At 50.1% G+C, this 27,061-nt stretch overlaps 1 protein-coding gene across 1 annotated transcript; it reads right to left on the reverse strand.

Annotated features, from left to right (window-relative positions):
- Positions 1-1,082: 1,082 nt before the first annotated feature.
- Positions 1,083-25,523, reverse strand: LOC128708568 (uncharacterized). The gene is made up of 2 exons (XM_053803547.1): positions 23,612-25,523; positions 1,083-2,632 (listed from the first exon to the last, which is right to left on the reverse strand). The coding sequence occupies exons 1-2, from the start codon at positions 25,521-25,523 to the stop codon at positions 1,083-1,085; spliced, it is 3,462 nt and encodes a 1,153-aa protein (XP_053659522.1).
- Positions 25,524-27,061: the final 1,538 nt, after the last annotated feature.

The following is a 27,061-nucleotide window of genomic DNA, read 5'->3' on the forward strand; positions in this document are numbered from 1 at the left end:
TTTATTTTGTAACATTATTTTGTGAGTCTCAAAGGTAAACGCATTCCTCCATTGATTGTTTTCCATCCAATAAGACAAGGTCAAAGAAAATAGCCGAATATCGGAGCAAGGTGCTTTTACATTAAATATTTACACTCCCGTTACGGCGAAACGTTTGCATTAATACACACCTAGAGTTAAAATTCTGTACAAATGAGATTTCCATCCATGTGCATGCACCACCGATCCCCACTCCCTTTCTGATACACGTCGTAGATTGGCATCGTGTTTGAATTATGTCTTGCTTAACATCTTCGATAAACTATTTCGTTGGTATTTTGACTTCTGTAATAGTTTGTTTCGTAATTGCTCATGAAGGACGCATATCCTATTGATTACTCCTGTGCCTGTGTATCTGATAACATCTACCACGTACAAAGCTAAATATTTACACTAATTGAGTTGCCGCATGGAACCGTTCCATGTATTTGGTTGGATGTCAGACCTTCATTCGGCTAGTTACAAACGGGCAAGCAGCTTTATCTATTATTTGCTCTTTGACTACCACCAACCACATTTCATTTTATCATTCATCATACACTACACACGCGATAGGTCTCTTGGATAGGAATTTTTGTAAAGTTTAAGTAAAATTAATCACGGTCTATACAGAAGAAACTGTATCGAGTTCTTCTGCTTTCTGACTACTATTTAATGATATGCTAATAGCGTAAATCCGACAACATTCCAATAATCATAATCACATTCCACTAAAATAAGACGTTGGCTTTTGGCTTCAGAACGTTTAGATGTGGTCAGGTCCGACACGGATCTTTACTTCCCAAAAACTCTTCGCGTTCTCTTGTGCCATTCTTTACTATACTGCGGGCATATTTAGTATGCGGTTTTCTACCGTTCTTCGAGCATATTTGCTATTCTACTCTTGCACTTGGTTATTCCATGAAACTAAACTATATCTGGCACAGGTACATTTACTTATTAGCCCCGTCTATCTCTCTTACTCTCACGCATCAATTTAACGGACGACTTCTACGAGGAACCTAACAAAACGCTGGGGGAAAAAATCGAGACAAACGTTACATTTATCCACTACCGCCAACAACTCCTGCTGCAGGTGTGGTGGAACCACTACCGGGCAAAATTTCGCCCGTTTCGCTCATCGCCCGATCTGCCTTGTTGCGAATGTCTTTGTGCCTTCGCAATGTTCGGGCCGCTGGTAGCGGAATTCCCTGTCGACGCAGAATTTCGTAGTCCCGCGTGCCGATTTCGTTCTTGATATCGAGTGCCGAATTGATCATCTCCTGCGTCCATCGCTTCGGATTCTCGGGCAGTGTGTTAAGAAACTCTACATGTGCCGGCGACAGCTTGGTCATGTCGAACATCGGTGTGTCCTTGTCGAAGATCGAGTGATGTTCGAACATGCTCATTGACGAATCTTCTCCACCGGCCGTACTGCCGTTCAGGTGGTCCAGTTGCGGATGATGTAAACCAGCTGCGGCTGCTGCAGCCATTGCCGATGCAATAGCGGCCGCTGTTAACGCCGGATCTACACCCTCAATGGGAGAGGTATCTCCGGCGATACTATCGAACAGCGGATGACGCGACGGATCTGCCTGTGTCAATCGGTTGTACAGTTCCAGTTGCCGTTGTTGCTCTTGCTCCTGCTCTTGCTGCTGCTGCTCGCGTGCCTGTTGCTCCTCGAGTTCGCGGTTTCTCCGCTCTTCCTGCTCCTGTACCAGCTCAAGCGCTGATTCGTCTGATTTATGGCGCTTTCGACCGTTGCCAGCAGCCCGGCGACCGTTCAGACGTGAAAGATCTTCCAGCCCGTTATCCTGCTCATAGCGCGTTAGCATTGCCAGCGTAGGAATGTTAAGAAACTCTTGCTTCCGCAGCGTTTCGTAGTTACCACTGCCAAGCTCATTCTTCAGTTCAAGCGATCGCTGCAGCTCGTAATCGGAAAACCCTTTCGTGTTCATGGTCAGCGTTTGCAGGAAACTAATCTGTGGCAGCGTTAGTATGCTCACATCGAAATGACCACCATCGGGATCATGCTCCGGTTTGAGCAACTCCTTATCTGTGTCGTTCCCGAACGGAAATAGTACTCCGGAACCGTTGTCCGGGCCAGTACCGGGTTCTGCTCCGCTTCCTCCAGATCCGTATCGTGGCACCGTGCGCGATTGATTGGTGGGCGAGTCGTCCAAATCGTTCAGCTTACGCTTCCGACCCATGACATCCACACCGTCCGGCAGGTGGGCTGCGTGGCGGTACTTCCGAAGCGTCTTCACACTGGGCAGTGGCATACCGTCCTTCCGGCGCAATGATTCATACTCCCGGCTACCAATGATGCGCCGGATGTCGTTGCACGTTCGCAGCTCGTACGGTGTCCATTTCTTCCGGAAGCCTACCATCGACTTGAGGAACTCAATCTGTGCCTGTGATAGAGTTTGCTGCTGCTGCGGTTGCTGTCCCTGCTGACCATAGTGATAGCTGCCGTCTTCTCCATTCAAATGCATTCCACCAGCTTCCCCATAACGGCTTTCCTCCAGCAGGGAAGTTGGATCTTGGTATCCATCCTCATCTTCATCATCATCATCGTCCGCATTGTGCTGGTAGTAGTTTATATCGGGTGATGCTGCAAAGCATAGCAAAGTAGAAGAACAACAATAATACGAATTAATATTTTATCTCCAAAAATGCGATACAAATTTAAAATTACAAACAATCGTGAGCAATATTCGGACCAAAACTTAATTCGTAGCGAAGTAGAAACACATTTTGCGATATGTTATAAAAAATGGCCGGAAGTATTTTGGTCCATTGTCGGCGAAGCGCTTGCTTGAGGTGATCGATACAAATTTTTTTTCTGATGAATTTAACAATAAAATGCTTTACAATATAAAACGTAATATAATGAGCTGTCGCTGGAAGAAATTTGACAGCTGTCAGACGAGCGGTTCAGAAATAACAACAGCCTGAATTTGGTCGCAGTTTTTTTTATCTCACCCTGTACTTTGGTGGACATTAAGATGTAAACAGATCAATTTTCTTTTTTTCAGATTTTTCTTAAGATCAATAACTTCATCAGTTCTCAGAAATTTTGAGTAAGAAGAATGAGACTGTGATGTGCTCTGTAAGAAGCTCTTCTTCGCTGTACTATGTTGTTATGTCATTTTCAAATCCAAAACTTTTAGCCAACGTCACAAGTAGCTTAACTTAAGGTGTTGCTCTGAGCAGCTCCCAAACATTCCATATTCCACAGCCCACGGTTTCTGCAATGTTTTGCCTTCGGATCTGCGCATCAAAAACACGATTTCCTGGATCCCAATGCTCGTTATGCGAGATTGAAAGATAATTTAGTGATTGACAGTTCATACAGTTAAAACAAGTCAATCAGTTATCAGAGCCATTGTTGGTAGCATTCAGAATTATGTGGGAATGGATCCCTCATGACAACTATCTGAAAGAGGCGAAATGCACTAAACTATAGCACAGTGGTTCCAATAAGGCTGAATAACACCTAGTATTTGTCTCCATGCTGCAATTAATCTTTTTTCTTCTCAAGTAATATAGATGAACAACATCAAAACGATTAATTTTTCATTGACGCAATACTCAACCGTAAGGTAGCCATGCTTAAATGAAGAGATTAAGATCTTGAGGGCATGCAAGAACTCATAGTGGAGAGTTGACCATAGTTTGAAAATTATGTGATTATAAAATTCCTTATTTTCTAAATTTTTGTTCTACAACCTATCATTACGATCAGTGTGGCTTGAAATAAGAGTGCCTTTAACACGTCAAAGGTGCCATGTTCTTGATCGTTTTTCACCGAAACCGGTTGCACGGAATAAATATTCGCCCCGTATCCTCGGCGTACCACTGGGAGGATTTGCATACGAAGCGCGATTTGGAGAAGCTGTACATGTGTTGGAGGGTTTTTTTTCTGCTGCTGATTAGCCAAGAAGTGACCGGCTTCGCCACGGAAAGTGCGACCATCCGAGATTTCAGGGGAGGGAGACGCGACCCAACGCATCGAGAGAAGAAGCTCGCCGCCCGGTGCCTTTCATATGCATGCACGGCTCGGGGCTTGCTCGACCGATCTCTGGTTGACACACTCTGTTCGTTTCATTCCTTTCTACCCCCTTTGTTCTTCGGCCTGTTCTTCTTGATTCGTGCTTTAGTCCCGTGGCAAAATCGAACGCCAATCAACGCTGAATCAGTATCGTATGGCACACAGGGCGTCGTCTACCGTCGAGGAACATCGAGGCCCGAAAATTACCAACCACCATTTGGTAGGGTGACCTGAGCGAATGATTTCAGCGGCAGCAGGCAGAAGCGGCATCATGTCCCCGGCACTCATCCACGCACTCACCCCCTCTGTCCGTCTTCTCTTCTTTCTCTTTCGTTCTGTGTCGGTGACAAGATGGGTGACAGTGCTGTGTTTGTTGCTGCCCCTTTCGGTGTGTGCTGCCCGATCGGTCCCCAGTAGTGGTCGTCGTCGTCGTCATCGGGGTCGCGCGGTACGCGGGTCGCTGTGAGCCGTTCGCGTTGGCGGTCGCGCAAACGGGGAGCGGATGTGGGCCCGGGGAGGGGGAGGGGGGGTGGTGGTTGGCCGTGCGAGTGAAGGGCATTTTGACGGGCCGCGGTCATCGCCGGTGGTGATGGTGGTGATGTAATCACGTACAAAACACCACACGGACGCCGGACCGAACGGGCGGGTCGGTGCAAAGTTGGCGAAGCGCGATAAGAAAACCAGCGACTCGCTCGCGGTCGGCGGTCCCCGTTTGCGGCTCGCGTGGCCATCGACGACAACCGCATTCTATCGCCCTCGGTTTGATGCTACCTCATTTGATCCGTGCGTTTTTCGGTTTTTTTCTTCGCCTTCTTTTTCCACACCATCCGATCAAGAACTAACCGAGGCAGCACCAATCAACAATAAGACAAACGCATCCATGTTCCAACGGAAAAATGATTTAACAACTTCCAAAAACCTCAATAAATCTGCATTTAACAGTCCAAAAGTATTCGCATCGTACACGATTTAGTATTGGCGCAAGAATTGATTAGCAAATGTATGTAGCGGTAATGTCCGCACTCGCGCCTTCAACTCTGGATGGCAAGCGGTCTGGTGACTGGCACCGCAACCAGATAAGCATCATCATCGCGGACGGGAGTTTTATTTGAACCGCAACTTATGATAACATTGCTAAACTCGACGACAACCCGGCTCATGTGTCTCCTCCCCCTAGCACCCCACCAAACAATTGGGCGCTCACGGCGAATTAGCCACCGATAATCGTGCAGTGTCTCACCCTAATTTGAACGTAGCCAACGCCACACCAACAATAACCCCGCGAGATCATTGGCGACCTCACAACGAAAGAGAAACCCTCTCGCACAAAAGCCTTGACAGTGTTCCGGTTCCAGCGAGCACACCACTCAACCGATGTCTGACCTCAGCAGCCGTGGGTACAAAAAAAAGATGCAGATCCACTGACACCATGGAAGCCCCCAATAGCCTATGCATTCGCGCTCGAGGTTGTCATGGTTGCCGGGTTTCCACCTGAAAAGGCCACAGAATGGTCCGACATTTGGAGAGACCCAAGGTACACGTAGACACGTGTACCGGAGCAGATCTTGCTGCCCACCTCGTGTGTGGTGCAATACGTGTGCCATTCTCCCGTAACCGGCCACAACCTGAATGATCGTTTCCGGCAAGGTCAGGACCTTTATGTAAAGGCCGGATGCGAACGATAATGACCTCGTGGCTCCACCAAATACACCCATTCCAAACTTCCAGCCTCATATTGCTATGCTTCGCGGGGTTTGGTGTGTAAAAATCTTCAAGATACTGAAACGTGAAGATATCCGGTGGCAGGTTCCTTTCTTTCCACTCGGTTTTTATCCCCCCGACCCCACCCTCCAAAGGATGACCAAACCGGCCAACCCAACCGGGCCCGTTTGCTAGACCGATCGAAAACGGGTTTTGTGGACGACGTGGCCGAAACAACCAGCTTGTGCCCACAAATGCACAAAAGTGACAGGTCGCACACTAAAAATAGCACCACGTACCGGCCCGTACCGTTTGCCGGGTCGAAGAATTTGCCACATCCGCAAGCAAGCCGGCGACCGTGACGTTGGACAGAAGGAGGTGCGCGCACAGGTTTCATTTAGGCTTGCCACTGCTTCTTTCGATGGGATATGGTGATATCGTAGCAGTTTACGTCACACCTTTCGGTACTTTCAGAGACCCAAAGTTTGAAGGACCGGGAAACTTTATCCAACTTCAAGGGCTCTGGATCCAACATGTAATTTTAGGTATTGAACAGAGTTTGTGGATATCTTTCGTACTTAGGTTTTAAGATTTACTTGCAAGAAATGGAATATGCAGTATGCAAGAATATAAGAGAAGTACTTCTGGACATAAGCAACACACCGACAAACATCCATTGCTAAGTCTTGAATATCTCAAAGTAGCAAATGATTTGATCAAATATCAGAATACTTAGACATAAGTTCGCAAAGATCCTCCAACGTTTGGAACTCTCCTCCTGAACTCCTGAAGGCACGTGATAAACATACCAATTTCTCTAGAGAAATACATTGTACATATTAATCCTTTCAAGCTATGTTTTTGTCTAAATATCAGAATACTTAGACATAAGCTCTCAAAGATCCTCCAACATTTGGAACTCTCCTCCTGAACTCCTGAAGGCACGTGATAAACATACCAATTTCTCTAGAGAAATACATTGTACATATTAATCCTTTCAAGCTATGTTTTTGTCTAAATATCAGAATACTTAGACATAAGCTCTCAAAGATCCTCCAACATTTGGACTCCTGATGGCACGAGAAATAAATATCAATTTCTCAAAAGAAATACATTCTACGTATTGATCCTTTCAAGCTATGGATTTGTCAAAATATCAGAATACTTAGACATAAGCTCTCAAAGATCCTCCAACATTTGGACTCCACTTGGACTTGGACTTGGAGAAATAAATATCAATTCTATATCCTCACCATTAAAAAAAAAAATGTCTTTGTTGCAATCCAATCCCATGCCCAATGGCGAAATATTTGGTCCCAAATGTTCAATTCTTCTGGAGGTGAGATAAATTTTCAAACTCAATGACCTGTTATAAAATATCTCGATTCCACAGCACACCCCTTTCGGTTTTTGGGGAGCGAAAAATGGACGGACGCGGGTTTTTTTTATTCTCCTTATTATTCAACAACGAAAAAAAAACACCGTGTACAAAATACTACCCAAAAACCAGTCAGGTACCTGTGTGACCGTGATGAACACCACCAATACCGCCGCGAGGCGACAGATCGAAGGTGCCCCCCCTTTCGTTTCCTCCCCTCAGAAGGGGTATATACAAACTCCGGCATGGCACACGGTGGGACGATGGGCATAGCAACGGCAAAGGCCAAACCCGACCACTAAAAGCCACACTCCTGGCGCCTTTGCCGCACCAAACTCGTTCGACCCATCGGTCCTCCTTGCCGCCGTACCGGAGGGGGGGAGTGGGAGAGGGGTTTGACCAAGCACGCCGCCATATATACCGGATGCGCGCGGCGGAACTACACGGAGCATACGGAGAACGCAGGGGCAAAAGAATCTGCAGCCCGTTGTTGTTGGCAAGAAGAGCGCACGCGAGGCTCGGTAACCGATCGGCCGCGATGCGGTGTGCGTGAGCGAGGCAACCTAAATACGCGGAACGATCTCACCCCCGGCTCACGGCGGAAGAACAGAGAGAACACCGAAAGGTATCGGGCGCGTGAGCGGTACCTGGGTGAAGACGAGCACACAGCACAGGGGGAGAGAAGAAAAAAAATCATACGCAGCACAGCTGCGTCAGCATTCAGCGTCAGACGCCCCGGACCGTTCGGACACTCGCGCGCAACAAGGGAATGGGGGGGGGGGGGAGCGCGCCGACAGTGAAGTGAAGCGAGAAGCGAGTAGCTGCTCGTTTGCGGCCACAAACGCAACAAGAGCGACATCATCTCACATTTGGGGCTGGGCTCGGCGGGGTCGGTTCCTTCCACGTGTTTTCGCGTGTACGTTTGTCGAGGCACACTCACGGGGTGGCAGAGTTCTGCAGCGCAACTCAACCGAAAACCGGCCAACCGGACAGTGAGCGTGAGGTGTACAATAAAAAAAAAACGCGTCCCCATGTTCCTCTCTCAAAACACAACAACGGGCGCGCAGGCACAGTCATCGAGAAACCCATTTGTAAACGTCGCCAACCGCCGCTAACTGGGGCCAGCTCCAACTGATCGCACGTAATATGCGGCCGCTGGGACGCGCGGTCGCACCGCGACGACCGTGCCACATGCCACATGCGAGAGCGAGAAGATGGCCGTTGAAACCGAACAGGCCGCCACCGACGAAGGGAACGCGTGAGCGATCAACAAAAACAAAAAAAAAAGACAACTCATATGCCGTTCAGGCCAGAGTTCCACCTCCGTGATCGGCCCGCACGGCGTAAAGACGGGCAGCACACACTTGCGCGCACACTCACGCGCACACACAGTGGCCTCGAGCGCGCGATCCCCTTATAAGAGCCCACCACCATCAACCGGGGCGGGATACCGATCAACGCGATGGGCGATGACAAGACGCAGACGAAACACGGCTGACCGTACACGGGTCCCCTACAGAAAGCCACAGCTGCGTGCCGGCTTGCGTCTGGAGTTCGGGAAGCAGCTGACACACAGTTCGTTGCGTGTCCGGGCCGGGGACACAGTCACGCTGGGCAAAGAGCAACAACACTAGAGTGTGCGCGGTGGCCATGTACACGGACTGCCTGCATGTATCTCGCGCACATATGGCCACTTTCCACGACCCATCCACACACATACACACACACATATGTACACAAAAATACATGCGACACAAATAAAAAGAGAGATCAGGGCCGTTTGGGGCCATATGCGGGAGCTTTTTTTTTTTCATTCACCATGCACCCATCGCTCGCGTCTTCCACGGGAGCCTCGCATCATGAAGTTTACCGTCCCCATCAACACTGCACGAATAGACATCACCGATCTCATGGTACTCATGGAGTTTAGCAGGATAATTTACAGGACATCCTTGGCCGAAGTGCCTGAAACTTCCGAGAAAACTAAAATTTGTCAACGGTTTGGAATGTTACGGTTTCGTCTGTCATTGGGGCAGATCATACTTAAGCTTTTAGTCTGTATCTGCCAAATAATCCAGGTACCGGGCTGTATCATTCTGTACAGATTCGTTAAGGACATAGCATTTTGACATTAAGAATGACACAAGGGATCGTTTTTGGGAAACTAAAATTTGAGAAAAATCGATTAAAGTTTAGAAATTTAATTTTAATTTCAACTCATTTGAAATAATATACAAGTCTGATTATTAAAATAAACCTATTTAAGTTGTTTTTGTTAAAAACAAATTGTTTACATTTTTCACACACTGGAAACATGGCCTAACCTGGCTCAGGCCAGCTAGCAAAATTCTTTGTTTTGACATTTGTCGAGCTTGGGTTAGCTACGTTCATTGGGAAACCAATCTAATCCTTCGTTCCTAGGCCATTTGTATGGCGAGCTGTAAGCGGATAAGCCTGGAAACGTCTAAACGTATACAAAAAAAAAATTCGCTTAGAGTATAATTCCGGCCAGTGTTGGCAGAATCTGATTCCGTTTCAAGAATGCAAATGAATCTTTAAAAAGCAAGAATGACACTAATTCTTTATTGTAAAGATCCTCCTAGAACCTCTGAAGATAGTACTACTGATCCAAATGTTTAATTATGCAGCGCAATTCATTCACATCATGAATCTTTGGTGATTCTTTAAAGAATCTACGACATTCAGGCATGTATTGTGAGTCATTCGTTGAATTGAAGGACTTTTATAATGGAAGATTCATTGCATTGATTCATGTGTAGCAATCCCGATAGAGGCTTATCATGGTATCACATTGCAAGTTCGTAACAGAAGTTTCACCCAATATGGCTTATCTCCAGATGCGTGCATCATTGATGTACATCGGTGATAAGTAAATAAGAACAGGCACACCGTTACGTCGGAGATCAGGAGGAGAGATCTGTCATTTTGAGGATTAAATCTTCATATAAAACCTGCCTTCTACTGACCATCAGGTAGACTGTACCCATATAACGCATCTCGAAACAGGATCAAACTTACAAGGATGTATGGGACATAAAAGGATTATCACGAACTATTTCGCCACGTTTTCTAATAATCTGTAATCTACATATGAGCATATCCATCCAACAGTAATAAGGAAACGGAGGCGTAATCGTAGCCATCTCGTATCGCCAAAACTTCCAATCGTTAAATTGCTCCCAAAGCCATTATCTAACGGTCGGGAGCACCGTTTAGCACCAACATCCGATTGCGCTAAAGGACAAATTAATCGAAACCGCAACCATACTCACGCACACACGGATACAATCCACAGTCCATCTAACCCCTCCCCTCGCCTTTCTCTCGCCGTACCCCATAAACACACACACACACACATGCAAAGGGTAGTGGAGGGGGAAGGGGATAAACAGCATGATGAGCCGAGTGCATTCAATTAACCCGTTCCGTCACATATGCACCAAGCATTTCCCCACGATGCACGGCATTCAGGCATGCTAGTGCACCCGGGTCACGATATATCGGGGGGGTCCGTGGGAGCAATGGATGTGGCGGGGAGGTATAACCCATCCCCAAAGAAGGGGAGATGGGGTGGGGTGGGAAAACAGCAAGGGGCATTTCCCTATGTACTGCTACGCACAAACAGCGACGCCATTTACCTGTTCCCATGGGTCGGTGGGTTGGATATTGGGGGGTGGAATTTCGAGTGGGTGGTCTATATGACCCCAGGACCTCCATCATCCCTCCATCCCTCCTTTTGTTTCTCCGGTGTTCAGGGCAGGAATATGATTTCTATATACATACGTTTTTCCCACATCCTCCAGCGGGTGAAAGGGTGGGGGAGTGAATTCCGAATGCAATAGTATTGGTGCTTGGTGAACAACAATACTGCACATCATCACCGTTCCCTTATCTTGCTACAAATATTATCACCATAATAACTAGCTACCCGTCACCCCGTCATCGTTGGCGATTTGTGCTGCATCGCCTAATGAGAGCCCTTGCACCTTCACGCTCGTACGCAGCGGTTTCATGCAACATAATTGACAGCCCGCTTATTACACCGTTAACATCACACACCAACCGGTGAGCACAGAACGCACAAATACATTAATGTCATTAATGTGCAAATTTCGGATCCTTGCGCGGCCCGTTCCAAAGCAAAAGAAAATCTGGCATCACGTAAGGAACTCAAGAATTCACGAGATAACGGCTCGACTCTATGGTTTGGAGGGGGGATATGCGCATATGATGTTGGTGGAACTTGATATCCGAAATTCCCCAACATTGAAGTCACATCCCCACAGAGCAACTTCAATAATAAGCCGTAATGCTATAAACCAATAGCTGGAGTATCGCACACGAATTGATCGTTCAATCAATTCCCAAACTTAAGGCGAGGATCGTCCGAAAGATCCCATTTGGATCCTTACTGCTACAGTTCCCACATGAAGCATTCAGCTTTTCCAGCAGGCAATTATCGCTGTAGCGCTTCACGACTCTTCACGATCGAGTGACTCGGGAGGACGACGAGGGGAGGGGGAACAAGATGGGTCGAAGGCTCTGAAGCGACGCGAAACGGGATGGGCTGCGATGAGGATGAAGCGTACGCTGCTCTCTCACCGACACACAGCCACGATGATGGCCGCGCGCCTCTGCTTCATGGCCACAACACACACGGCAACAAGATGGTCCGGTGCTGGGCCTCCAAACTTCCCACACATTCTACACATGTGAGTGTATGTGTGTGTATGTGGGATTGGTTCACATACCTACCCCCCCTTCCCTCTTCACCCTCTTCTCTACAACACACGCACAATGCTCCCACTCTCGCGCTGTGCACAACCTTCGGATAGCTTCCTGCCGCGCGGCGGAGTTGTACCGATACCGACAGATGGCATTGCGGCCACGGTGTCTCGCTGTCCCTCGAGCGAGAGCAACCGTGGGTCGCAAGTGCCCGGACACGAGCATGGTAACAGCGAAAGGGCAGCAGAAAGACAGACAAAGACGAAACACGGTGCAAAACGAGCACGAACAGGCAAAATGTGGCAACGTGGCCGTACACCGGTGTGCGCCATGTGCAAAAGGGGTGCCCGCAGCCACCGTTACACCCATGGGCCCAACACTGTAAGCCGACCGACCATTCCAGCCCAGCAGACATATTCTTTCGCTGCTAACCGACCGCTCCCCATGGCACGGCAAATGGAGCATCGTGTGTGTTTTTGGTTAGCATATTTAACAGTCCTCAGAATTTGGGAGCGAAACGCTGAGATGCAGAGTCCTTGTGGGTTTAAAAACCAACCGGTAGCAATAAACTTATAGTCTAATTGAACAATTTATTTACAGTTTGGTGTAAAGACTATTCCCCTTTACTAAATTCCTCATGAAATTTATAAAATAGTACCAATACATTGGATATTCAAACAAAATTTAATGAACCGGAAACATCTAGCAGAGATCGGGCTTACCTCTGGCAGCTTCTTACAATCGCTACATCTTGACATAACCAAAGCCCAGACTTTGGGTGGTCTGATGAGCCATTTTTCGACACCGAATGGAAGCCATACCACGGTATGGCAGAGCCCGGAACGGGACCGCTCCGCAAAAATCTTCAGAAACACACGGGGGATATGTGGGAAAGGCACGAGACGGTATCGAGCGGACGCCGCTCACAACCTCTTTGTGCGGCTGTGTTGGTGAATCGATGGCAGCACAAACTCACAATCGACCAAAAAAAAAAACCCCCCACCCCGCCGTATTCCCTATCAGGTGCAGGTGCCCCGCCAGCACTGTTACACCAACCGGCAGCACCCGCACACACATACACACACACCAACACCGAAAAGTACCAACGACCCTCTTTTCTAACCTTTTCCGGTTTTGTTGGCCACGGGCCTGGGGATCCTGCGCCATACACACTTCGTCGCACAGCACAGCAACACCCGCTGCCGTACCGTTCCCCTGTTTCGCTCCGCCCGCCACAGCATCTTCCCCCCCGTATCGAGGCAAAAAAGGTAATCTTCCTTTGCCCGTCCGCTTTCTTTTCGCCCGTCGTCGCCACAGCCTGCGCTGGCAGCAGCAGTCCCCTACTTGTACAAAGTTTTCCAACACCCGGCATACCTTCTCCCCACCCTAAAAATACCATCTCAAGCACACACACACAAAAGAGGGCACCGAAACCCAACGGGGTCGAGAAAAGGGCAGGGGGTTTGGGATGGGATGCGAGAAAAACGCGTTCCTTCGGTCCTCAAAGCAAGAGGGATGAAGTTGGCCAGCCCCGTTGTGCGAAGAAACAACAACAAAAAATGGGATAGAAAACCCTCCCCCACCGCCAATGCTTCGCCCCTCTCTCCCTCTCTCGCTCTGTCTCTCCTTCCGTGGCTTGTGCGTCTTTCTGGCCCGTGATACACACCCGTGGGCTCCGGGACCGGCCCGAAGGTCGACGGTGTCCACCACCGACAGCACGCGTCCCCCGTCCGTCCACAGCACGCTTCAAAGAGCAGAAGGACGAAAACGCACACAGCGAACACCAAAACAAAAAAGAGAGCAAAACAAAAAAAAAAGGCCAAAAAGGATCTGTGGGTTGCTTGGCCACGACGCGCGAAAGGATGACACAGGGACACGACGGTGCGGGCGGTAAACCGATCGATACTGCCGATGGTCCCGAGCAGGCTACAAAATGGCCGTCTCCCCCTGGTTGGAATTGCTTGGCCCTTCTACCACCCACCCCATGGCTAAGGGGATGGCTAACCACGGGAGCACATCAGTGTCCTCAAGAATGATTTTCTTGCACATTATTAAGCATTTTCTTCTTAAAATACTCGCTACCTTTCTTTTCACCAATTAGAACGACAAAGGTATTAAAATAAAATGACAGAATTGTTTCTATTTTGGACGAACCCCGCTGGAACACACAGTCCGGATCTTGCCGGAATTGAATCGAATATCTTCTTAATAACGTCCTGTCAAATAATGACAATGATCATTCTCCCTAAACGAACTATCTGTCCATTCCTTGGCGAAAGAGGATAATTATGACATTACCTTCGGGATAATTATGCAAAGCCCGCAGCATCCTTGTGAAAAATCGGAAAACAAACCAATTCCAAATTCCGCTGCGTAACAAGCGCCCAAATTGTCCTGGGAGATCAATATAAGCGACCGGGGCGCGCCAGTGCGCACATACTGTGGTGGGGCGAGAAAAACGGCCCAGTACCCAGTGGCCTCCGAACGTCCCTGGGAAGCATCAAAAGTCCAATATCATGGCGCCCTGGCCTGCCCTGCCCGATAGGGTCGCCCTGTGCTCGAACGGGCGTATTCCCACTCTCCCCCCCCTCCCCCCGCCCCCTCCATGATCCCTTGCTTCTTCGCTCTACCCCGTAACATCTCCTACTGCCACCCCCCACCGTACCATTTTCCGACCAGAGGTAGAAAGTCCACCTATTTCTACCGCCCACAAGCCAGAGTTCCTGCGGGGCCGCCTGTCGATGGTATTTTATCGATTTTCTCGGTGGCTTTTCTCCTAGTCCTGTCGCCCTTTTTTGCGTTCTCCTACCCGCCCACCGCCGGCACACGAGTGGGAAAACTCCACCGGGCCAAAAGAGACAGAGCGAGAAGGAGAGCGAGAGAGCGAGCGGTTGTGGCCCGGCTGTATGAAGCGGAGGGTTTCCAACGAAAATCCGGCAAACTCTACGTGGCGCACCATTTTCGTGGCCTCCAACATCACAAAACCCGACCTTTTCGGTACACGACGAGGGTTGCGCGTGTTGGTGTGTTGTCCCTGGCAGCGCGCGACCAGCACGGGAAACGAAGGGCACGAAGAAATACACATCACACAGCATCAAGCCGGGACTAACTTCAATCTCCACCTTTCCAACCGGGAGAGGGAGGGGCGGAGGGGTGGGGGGGGGGGGGGGATGGGATACACTACTGTTGTCCCTTCCGTCACGGTACAGGGCTGTGAAACTGGGGCTGTAGTGTTCGAGGCAGAAGGAAGTACAGAACACACATACACCCACTCACCCACCCACACACATACACAACGTCAAACACCCGTCGATGTGTCCCCGGGTTGCCAAACCGAACCACATCCCGGGGGCGCCCTAGAATAATTCTGGGGTGAAAGCTTCGAGGGCGCTCAGCCATTACACACGCAGTGTTTTCCTTCTTCTCCCCTCCCTCCCCCCCTCACCCAACACACACACACACAAAAACGCCCGGTGGCCAATGTCGGAGGCACAAAATGGCGGACACAACTGTTGGAGGGTTGATGGACCCCACATATAACATGAAGAGGGGGGGGGATGAAGGGTAGTGGAAATAGGATATTTTTTTATGTTTCATTTTTCCCATTTTGGAATGAAAACTAAATATTTCCAGGAAAATCGAATAAAATGAAACTGTGACCCATTGAACCTCACTGTGCTGCTGATGCTTGATGAACGCGGATCGAAGCTTTTGAAAAAAGAAGTACAATAGAATGTAATAATAAGCGTACTAAAATCGGTATGCTGTGTCAGCTTTTTTTGTTTAACTCTTCCACACACCGAATGCCCGCCCGAATGAATGAATGACAGTAAAATAATTAAAATACACAAACTATTCCGCATCCACCAATCCAAGCTCCGAAAGCGAATAGAAGTTTTCATTAATATAAGTGACAATTTGGAATTTGTTTTGTTTCGTTTTTTTGTTTACCTATATATTCCGCACACACCGTTCGCTTGCCATCATAAATCCGGTGGGAAACCCACACACACACACACACCGGGGAAAACGTATGATTTTCGCCCACACACACACACACACACACATTTTCGTTGCAAAAAAAAGAATGCATATCCGTGAGATTGGGAAGGATATTTCATTGGATAATCGAACGGCAACCAATCGGGGCCATCATCAACCCCTACCATCCCTTCCCCTCCTCCCCCCCTTTCAGCGTGCCAACCCCGCGATGATTCAACTTGATGTGCACAAAGCCGATGGGGCTGTAATTTCCCACCCGACTGTACGCTTTTCATGCGAATATTTCACATGCGCCGGGGCATCGTGAATAATTATATCCCGGGACCTGGTTCCGCAGATCCGACCAGCGGTGAGCTCGACCGGGGCTGGGGCTGCTGCTGTGTACCGTGAATGTGAGTGGGTTTTGTGGTCGCCAGCCGTTGGTGGGTGGAGGGTGACGACAGGGGATGGCATGAAGCACCACGGGGAAACGGTGGATAAAATGTTATCCTAAAATCGTTTTCCATTTTTTTGTTTTTATTCGTGCAAACCTTTTATATCACTGGCAGTGCATATCAAAAGCATTGGCGAGATAACGCAGGGCTCACATTCATTTGCACAGCCCCGGGAGTGCAGCGATGTCCAACTGGGCTTTTCAGTGAAATGGGACAGAAAATACATACGCGAAAACTAATAAAGAACATCAATGGTGTAGAATTACTATTGATGTGCTGTGGGGCTATGTATAGTGGTGCAGTTTAGTTTGCAAGCCACAAATTGAGCCGCTTTTGCAATGGGGGCGATTTTATTTGAACAAAAAAAGAAACTGAAGCACTAATGGACAAAAGAATCCTGGGGGCCCCCGCATGTTGAGCACCAGAGGGGCAACGAGTACACAAGGTGGACACGGGGGGGATGTTGCAAAAACATCCTCTGCGTCATGCACTACACTTTTTTTTTGTTTTGCAATCCCCCATTTGAAACTCCATTTCAGATTTTTGATTTTAAACTTTCACATAGCAACGCGCTACATTATAGAGCACCGTTTTGATCGACCGTCGATAAAAACGAGCGTACCGCCAGGGGTGGGAATGCGAGAGAAAATCCTTCGACAAATTCGGAAAACCTGCACAGGAACGGCGGTGCCTGTCCGGTGCTCCAGAGGGTGGTGCTGCCCCACCGATGAAAAAACTGCTGGGCCCAGGGTTCGTTATTTTTGCTCCTGCCAGCAGAACTCGGGGAAGGGGTAATTATTTAACCACTCAAGGAAATGGCAACGGGAAAGGCAACGGGTTTTCGGTAAACTAGTTTGTGAACATCAACGCACAACAGCCACACAGTACATAGTTTTTTTTTTTGTTATCTGGCTTCGAACTTTACCCACCGTGCAAATCATAAAGCTAGGAAAGTAAAATAACTACTGGGAAATGAACATGGAAATACGGTCCTCAAAAATGTGTTATTCTGATTTCTCACAGAATAGAGTAGGATATGCTGATACATACATAAAGAGTGGAAAGATATAAATGTCATAGAAAAAAAATTGCATTAGCTAAACCCAGACTAATGTTTTTAAAGAGCAAAGCAGACAAAATAGTATGTCCAATAGAACCGAACTCAACAACACTCAAATTCTGTGTTCAAAGCTCGTCTAGACTTTGCTTCCTATACAAATCTTGAGGGTATAAGTACAACTATCATCACTATCAGCTAATGAAACTTGTACAAATGATTTTAATACAAGAAAACAGACAAATGAATTCGGATCCATAACCAACCAATTACCGCCACATACAGCACCAGAAGAAAAAAAAAACCCTTTTAAAACTGCTTTAATTAAAATTTATTCGACATCCCACGAAGGGGATATTCCTAGCAAACATAGAATCCACAACCGACATCTCAACTCCCAGCGCAACAGATGGTGGTGAAACTCAATTAAAAAAATGAAGTGATTCGACGTGCAAATGATAGCATAAGCAACGAACCCAACGAAAGGCTACAATGAAAAAAAAAAAACCATGTGAAACGGACGGAATAAACATTCCAAAATGAGAATTCTTTTCAGCTTTTTGGTAAGTGTTAAAACCTAAAAGGAGTAGAGCGACCATATTGGCCGGGATCATACTTTAAGCTAGTTTTTTTTTTTTTTATGCGTTTTGACGTTTCCAGGCACATCCGCTGTCAGCTCCCCATACAAATTGGCAAGCTAAGTTAAGCGTAGGAATAACGGGCTGGATTGTTTTGCATTTTGCTAGCTGGTCTGAACCAGCTTAGGCCATTTAATTTTTTTTATATCTGACGTATCGTGTTTAAGGCATCGGGTTGAGTTCTTAGTTTAACGTTTGCCACTGATTAATTATCTTGTTGTTTATATTCTTTTCCTATATAGATTAAAAAGTTTTACTTACAAACACTGCGTTACTAGGTTGTCTAACACTGAACCTTGTAATCTTTTTCATATTAAAAAGAAAATTTAAAAAACAATTTTATGGTGGTGTATTGATAGCGGCGCCGATCTTCACATGACAGGTCCGGTCCAAAATCCCATCCGGACCAATCCCCCGTAGCAAGGACTCTCCTCCTTAGTAGTTCTAGTAAACCAGAAATGGCAGGCATGACCTTAGAAGCATGTTACTCCAAGAAAAGTGAGAGAGAGAGAAAACAATTTCAACTACCTTAGGATAAACTTTTGAAATTTCTTGAAACACTGAATAGAACCGATCAGAACATTCCATTCTTTACTCTAAAAATGATACCTAACGTCATTCTTTATGTCACAATGTTGTGTCCTTTACGAATCACTTCAGCACGGAGCAACCTGGTATCTGGATTATTTGACAAATAGCGCAACGTAAGATTTTAGCTTTGTAACTTAAAGTGTGATGCCATTTACAGGATGTTCGTACTGCAGTTTCAAGAACCTTCCACCGATGACTTTTTTCTAGTGGAGCAAACATCTTTATCTATGACTGTGCGTGTGTGTGTGTGTTCGTAACCAATATTCAAACGTAGCGCTCACCAATCTTTGCGCTAAACTTGCTTCGATCCCAAAAAAGCTGATCAACCATTGGACACATCATTAAAACTTCCATCCAACGATTCCGGAGCCCTTGCACCATTATCATACAGCTGGTAGCGATTTCAGCCTGGTCAATACACAAACACACACAGACACCTTCACGCTAGAAGAAATGCCGAAAATTTGAACTCAACTTGAGAACAGAAAATTTTGTTTTCCCGAATGAGAGCAGCGTGAGGAAGAACAACAAAAAAAAACCAATCCGTATCCTAAAATCAGCCAAAAACCCAAGACACCGGGATCGAGACGGGCCGTGTAGGGGCCATGGCCGGGAGGCAAGCCGCACACAGGCAGCATCATACGGCTCGAAAAGCTCCGCTCTCTCTCTCGTGCAGGTTTTCGATAGCAAACGCAGCTACAACCTGATATCGGTACGCAGCGCGGCAGGCCAAGAAGATTGGGCGAGCGCACACACACACACACACAGACACACAGGATGGCAGCAGGCAGCAAACCCAAAAACTCACCGCTGCCAAACCATGGCGCAACGGGGCACAATCCCAAAGGTGACCTGAAAGGAGGCGAACAAAGCGACCCGGGCCCACGCCAAACGGAAAGAAAGAGAGCGGCGTTGAAAATGACGAGCCACGGAGGGCGAGTGTGGGTCGATGCGCGGGGACGATGGCTTCTTCGTGCGTTCCACGCTTTGCCCTACCCACCACCGGGCGAAACATAATCCTCGCCAGCGCTGAGAACAAGAGAAAGAGCGATACGCGAAGGCGAACGGTGTAGGGATGCGAACCGAGGGACGATGATGAGTCCCTTTTTCTCTCGCAATGTCCCGCGCTCTGCTGCATGCGCTTCCCCCACCCTCCCTCCCCACCCTCCGGGTCCGGTTGGTTGGTGTTGGCCGACCACGACGCGCCGATGGTAGCCGTAAAAACCAGCCCACGAAGAGAATGCGACCGTTGCGAGAAGCTGGCAAAAACGGGGCCGCCCGCGTTTGGGCGAAGGGAGCCGAAACTGTGCGAGCGGTGCCTGGTTACACGACCGCATCCAATGTCGACGACCAGGGGCGACCGCTTGGTACGAGCGGCTACGGATATCCTTCGGTCCGCATGATGTACACAGATAGGGGGAAAAAAAAGGGCCAGAAGCACCAGTCACCAACGGTGGGAACGAGACGGACCGCATCGGAAAAAACGGGAAGGCGAGTGAGCGAGACAGGCAACCAAAGGGGCACCCAGAGACGGGGGCACACAACGCCATGGCGCACTAGGGATGGCCATCGGCAACGGCACGAACACATCGACGTCGCATCGGTTTGCCGTGTGTCCCTTTCCTTCCCCTGCGAAGGAAACCTTCTCGACCACTTTCCTCGGGTGAACTTAAATTAATGGAAGAGAATTACGAACAAAAAAACAACTTGAGAGATAAAGAGGTGGAGGAAGTTGCCGTCGAGGACGGGGAGAAGGCAAAAACGGCTTCCACAAGGCGTGGGGGATGTATTCATGGGCAAGAAACCGTCGGTATGGCCGTACCCATCTGATGCCACTAACCCTTCAAAAGTTTGGACACCGTCTCGGTAGGGTCCTTTCTTGGGAGCTACGCGAAGATCTTTACCAAGCAGACCTTTGGAAGGTTGTTCACACCCAACAAGTATATTTGTACACTGCTGGTGCAGGACATTTCCAAGAACAAACAAGCAGAATAGAGGGCCGAGGGATAAGTGGAGCAAAAACTAAAGCTTAAATGAAACACGGCTTGGTTTGGAGAAGCCTTAGACTCGTCCGGATTACGCTTTGCATTCTGGGCTGTTATATTCTGAGCAGCTAAAAGTAAGGACAATCAAATTGAGTTCTCTTACTGCTTACACCGAGGTGAGCATCTTTGCACGCTGAAAGCAGATTGTTCCAATTTACCAATCACTTACGGCAGGACTGTTGGACACATTGGAGCGTGGCCCCGGTGGTGTCTGACCATTCCGCTACGAGTAAATAAAGTCACAGAAAAAATGGCGGACCTAGATCTCTTGAGGTTGTTGCGCCGATAAAGAAGAATTTCTATGTAGTTGACAAAACTTTTATATACATTTAACAACAAAAAGGAAGACACATTCTCAAAACAAACAACTTGAAGATCTCCGTCACAATACAGGCATCTTCCTCAGAACCCACAAAGTGTTTTTTTTTTAATCAAAAATCCTTTGTTGGATATATCAAGCCTGCCAACAGCGGTTGCTGACTCAATAGCTGACTCTCCACTGGACCATAATTTCTCGTAAAAAAAAGCACCCAAAAACCCCAAATTCTACCGATCTCCCTTTTTTCCCTCATTCTGAACTGCCAACACCTCTTTGGGTGCTTGATCCTCAATATTTTCCGAATCCCTTTTTTTTGCAAATGCTAGACGAGGGTGGGTGGATATGTTTTTGGGAGGGGAAGAAGGGGGAGGTTAACGATCCCTTCCTTCTAAACAGCGGCGCCATGGTGAAACGAATTCTTACTCCACCGGCCGGAATGCGATGGCAAAAGGGCGTAGGGATCGCCATCCCGTTTCGGGTTCGGAACCAGCCGGCTTAAAGGCAAGGATTGGCCGGAGGGAAAGGGTGGAAGGGAAGGGAGGATGGGGGAGAAGGTGAATTTAATAACATCGCTCCCGCCCGGCATGGAACGAAATGGAGCGTACCGTGTTGCGTGCTGCTCCACCTTCCAGGACCGGTGGCAAAAGCGCGCGGTGTGGGCAGGGGTGAACAAGGGTGGAGAAGAAAAGGTTCAAAACATTGGCACAGGATACCATCCTCCCGGTTCATGGATGTGTTTTTTTTTTACCTTCGATCGGTCCGTCGCACTGAAAAAGAAGGCCAAACCCACGCTGAGAATGGTTCCACCCGCCTCCGTGCCCAATCTGTCCCACGACGGAGTTACGGCCAACGTTTTGCCGAACCCAGTTTTGCTTGTTTTTTTTTTTTTTGTCTCCGTTGCTCCCCAAGTAGGAAAAAGAAACCCCTTGACGACGGGGGCAAAATGGGCTTGTGGCCGAAGCTGCTTCCAAAAGCAAAGAGTTCTCTTCAAACAACCCTCGCCCATACAGGCGTCTGCCTCCCCCCCACTCCCCCCATCGACCACTGAGTTCGACAAGGGGACACAAAACGAGCGGGTACGGACGGAATGTGGTGGCCGAGTTACAAGCTGCGCCACACAAACACTCACACAGCACACCGTGTCTCGGTACACACTACACCACGGTCGAATCGACTGGCCTCTCTGCTGGCTCGATAACCTCATGACCGGGGCGTTCGCACGTAGCTGCACGGCTTCGAGGGGACCTTTGCCACCGTCGCCATCGGAAATGTGTCACCCGCCCCTATCTGGAGTGCAGCGTAGCCATGGAATAGGACACGCGCACTGCGACCCCTACACGAACGGACACACACACAAACCCACCCACACGCCAGTGGCAAGCAATGTCCGCCGACCTGCGTGTGGCCATGGACGAGGTAAATCGCGGGGGGGTGGGAACACATCCCGAAATAGCTGACATGTTTCGGGGAAAACTCTTGGGGATTCGAGAACAAACTGGCGGCAAATTCCCCGTACACGCCCACCCCCTTCCCACCCTCCATCCACCGTCCGGAGAGCGGTGCTTGGGGAAAGTGTCGCGAACCCTGCAGGGCCCTTTTCCGAACGGCACCATGGAAGGGTTTTCCTACAAGGCCGATATCATTCCACCCGGCAGCTCTCCAATGTTCTCCAATGAATCCAATGAATGCAAACAGATACCACGGTCACCCCGAGACATTGGCCATAAGAGTAGGGAAGGGGTGGGGTGAATGATTCCGACTCTGTTCCGGAACACGATTGCCTTGTTTTGTGAGCGCATCGTCGCTCCAAACCGAGCAAGAACCCATGATGTTCATCCAAGAACGGGGCCATTCCGATTAAATTCCTGTTCCAGAACGATCCCCACTCGCCACAGAAGCACCACGATGGACCAGTTTTCCAAGCGTCGCCTCAATGTAGCCCACCCTTCCTCCCTCCCCCCCCTTTTCTCCACCGGGACCACATCTGTGCCTTGCCGGGGAGTCGTGTTCTGGGGGGAGGGAAAATCAATACTTTACACCCAGGCCCACACTTCATTTTGCCGGGGCTAGTGCCAGGGGCTGCGTGACTGACGTACCCTTCCGAAGCGTCCTCTGTGCCTCGTTGTGCCATGGGAAGCATATCCACACGGCACACCACTACAGAGAATCGTTTCACACAACGAACCCGAAGAACACGGCGGCACTGGCACAAGTAGTCACTGTAACCGAAGGGTGACTCGAGGGTTTGCGCTCATCTCTTCTTCCCCGTGCTGGGCGTCGTCTTCGTGGACGATCTCAAGACGCGCTTGAAGCAAAACCTTCGCCCGCCCGAACTCTTGTGGCTGTGTTTGCAAAAGGTAAGGCACGGATGTAAAGGACGAGAGGGAAATAATAGGGCAAATCCTTGAACGCCCTAACCTGGTGGTATTCTCACACAAAATTCTGATAACATAAGCTAAGAGATTCTGAGTAAAAATAAAGGCAGATATGTTTACCAAACAACCAGGTATAACATAATCTTTCGAGTTTTGAGCAACAGTCGACCAGATATCTCGCAAAACGTTGCCAGCGACTGATGAACAAGTGGCCCGAACGACAGAAAACCGTACACCGCGTACATCAACTTACCGGTAAAGCTGACGGGATCCGGCTCCGTCTTAATATCCTGCAGCTGCACATCCGGTGCATGATGGCGGTGGGCACTGTACGGCGGATGTCTCCGCTGCTCGTTCCGATTGTGATCGACCGTCCGCCCCGTACCGCCCCCATTGGCCTTCGGCTGTTTCCTCTTCCCGCCGGCATGGTCCATGGCCCGGCGCTGTAGCACACCACCGTCCACCCGCACCACACCGTCCACTTCCTCCTCGTCCTCCTCATCGTCGTCCTCTTCCGGCACGTCGTCCACCTCGATCGGGCCGGTCATCTTCGGGACCGCGGCAGCGCCGGCATTCGCGAGGGCGGCAGCCGCCGCCCCACCTCCACCCGCCTTCCGCAGCGACTCCAGGTAGCGGGTGATGGTACGGAGGCTCGGTAGCAGCAGCTCGCCGTCCTTGATCAGCGACTTGTACGCCTGGATGCCCATCGCTGTCTTGATCTTCATCGCCGCCACTATCATCGGTTCGCGCCATTTCCGGTTGCGGTCCTCGTCCGCCGGCCCGACGGTGAGCGGATGGGGCGACGCATTGCCGGCGGTGGCCCCACCGGGGGCAGCCGACCCACCACCACCGCCCGTCATCGTGCCCAACCGCACCGACATGCGCTTCAGCTTGCGCTTGGTCGCGTGCAGTTCCTTGCGCGTGACGTCGTACTTCGAGCGTACCTCGGCTAGCTGCCGCTGACAGCTTTGGAGATCTGCCGTCAGCCGGGCCGAATCCGGCCGCTCCAGTATCGGTGCCACGACGGATAGCTTCCCCACCGCCGTACGCGCCACCTCCGCCTCAATGCGGTGCATTGAAGGGGTTGCTGGTGGTGGTGGTGGTGGTGGTGGAGGCGGTGGAAGTAACAGCGTGTCCGGGTTGTTTCCTTCCTCGCGGCCGTTCTGCTGCTGCTGTTCCATCTTCGGTGTTGTCTGCCCGTGGATGGGCGAGCTCTCGGCGGGAGCAGACGGTGCTGACGGTGAGCAGGGGTTCGTTGCCACCGCCAGGTTTAACGATTCACCCGACGTTGGTTGCTCTTCCGGGCCAGCTATTGCCGCCCCTTGGCCCTCCTTTCCGTCCATCTCGGCGCACCGGGGAGATTCTGACCTGGCTCGCACCTCGTCCATCCCAACCCCATCCACCGTTTCAGTCTTCTCTTGGTCCTCCTCCGCACGCTTCGTCGACGGTTCCTCCAGCACCGGTTCCAATTTCACCTTTTTCGCCGCACTGACACCCTCACTGTCGCTGTTGCTACTGCACTGGCTGCTGCTACCACCACTGTGGCTAGTGTTGCTACGACCTTCCGCGCTCGTACTGTTTCCGTTGCTGCTGGTACTGCTGCTGCTGCTGCTCCTGCTGCGCCTACTATGCTCGGACTGCGACCGTTTGCGACTTTCGCCTTTCAGCTCAACAGCTGCACCCGATACCTTTGGTTCACTGTTCGCATCATCCACACCGCCACCGTCGCCGTCATCACCAGGCACGACCGTCTGCTGCATCGCCATGGTTACCGGTGGTGTAGGTTCCTTTGTTTCACCCTCCACCTTTACCGTCACCAGCTCGCTCGACACGATTTCTTGCTTCGGAACGGATGAATCTTCTGGTGCTGCTGGTGCTGCTGCTGCTACCTTCTCACCAACTGTCTCCTTTACGCTTCGGTTCGGTGTGGATTCCTCGTCTGCTGTTTCTGCTTCTTGTTTGTATGTTGCTTTCGCTTCGCCTTTCTCGTCATCTTCCGCTGCTGCTTCCGCTGACTCGCGGGCCGGTGAGCAGGACGCACCGTCTTGTCCCTCGTCGGTGGTGTCTTCTGTCGTATCCGCCGGGGACGCTGCCGGTGAATATTCTTCGCCTTCTCGCTTCGGCTCTACCAGTTCTGACAGCGGTGCCTGCTTTGATTCTGCCATCGTGTGCGGCAGTTCGTTGTGTAGGGAATTGCAGATATCAAGCGCACAGTTGGACACACTGTCTCACCCTCAATTCTTTTCGTCCGGCAGTGCAGCAGCAACCGTTTTCTTTCCAAAAACGCAAAATATTCCTTCACTTTAGTCACCACGCGCACCGCTCCTTGTGAGTACTTCTCGTGTCTCGCCAAATCTGTTGCGGAGGTTTCACTTTCACTTGCCCCCTTTTTGCTCGCCTGACAACAAACTCCAAACCCCAAACTAAACTCTCGCGCGCCTTATGGCCGCGGCAACCGCGTCAACTGAATGTTCTCGATGTCCTCCACCCCGTTTCGGTTGTGTGGTACACTTTTGCTGCGGAGGAGGCTGGAGTTGCTGCTGTCGGTGACCGTCGTTTTTTCGTGTTTGCTTTAATGCCACCTTCTTCGGGAGTCGACGGGGGCACGGCGATTCCCCGGGAACCTACGACGACGCACCACTCCAGCGGCGATGGGGCTCGACGATAAATAATTCGTCCGCCATTGCCCTCTGCCGGTGGCACCCAACCGGGAGTCGAGGCGGCCCAGGTATGGCCCGAACGGTGGATGGAGCGCACGTAGAGTGGTTTGGTCGGGTCGGGACAGAGAGCGACGTCACACACACACACCGCACGGCGACCCGTCTGTTGTTGTTTTTTCCCCCTTGCTTAGTTCGCCCCGTGAGCGAGATAAACGCGCGGGCACCAGCGTGTCGCGACGCACACAGGCTTAGCGCGGGCCGGGCAAAATGGACGACGGCAAGCGGCCAGCGGCACAGAAGGGGTGTTGGACGCCCGACCGACACGATACGACGACCACGGGGCCCGAAAACCGACCACGACAACGACGACCGATGACGCCGATGGCCTCGACGCGCGTACGGTGCGAGGTGCACGGTTCACCGGACGGGAAAGGGAACGAAACCGAAGGCCACGGCGGCGCAACCTCTATCCTCGTACTCCTCCTCCTACTGTGAACGGTTGTACGGACGTACCGTTCCCCTCCGGTTACGCTTTGCCCTACTATCTACCTCCGTCTCTCTCTCTCTCACACACACACTCTCTATCGCTCTCACTCACTCGCTCACGTTCAGATGGGATTTCTCACGCCAAGCACCCTGGGCGCCGCAAGCTCGCAGCACATCTGAACCGGCTGCGGTGACGGTCGTTGTGCTGTGTATGTGTGTTAGTGCGTGGAGGGACCCCTTTGCCTTCGCTGTTCCGCACACACACGCACGCCACATCCAAAACCGTGGCCACAAGCACGGAACGGAATTACGCCGCGACGGATCCAAGCAGCGAGTAGGAGAAGAACGACACCCGGCCAAGAAGCAGAAGAAGCTCGTCAAACCACCAACTTGGCCACCGTCATCATGCAACACGAACACAGCGTACGGTTCATCTGTCCCACCCCAGACGCTCGGACAAGGCGTTCAGAATGGGGAACCAACCTTTCCGGTTACCACTCACGCAATTTGCTTCGAAAAATGCACCTCCTTCGCAACACACAACGTTGAAGAATTTC

The sequence above is a fragment of the Anopheles marshallii genome, chromosome 2 (genome assembly GCF_943734725.1).
Source record: "Anopheles marshallii chromosome 2, idAnoMarsDA_429_01, whole genome shotgun sequence".
Lineage (NCBI taxonomy): Eukaryota > Metazoa > Arthropoda > Insecta > Diptera > Culicidae > Anopheles > Anopheles marshallii.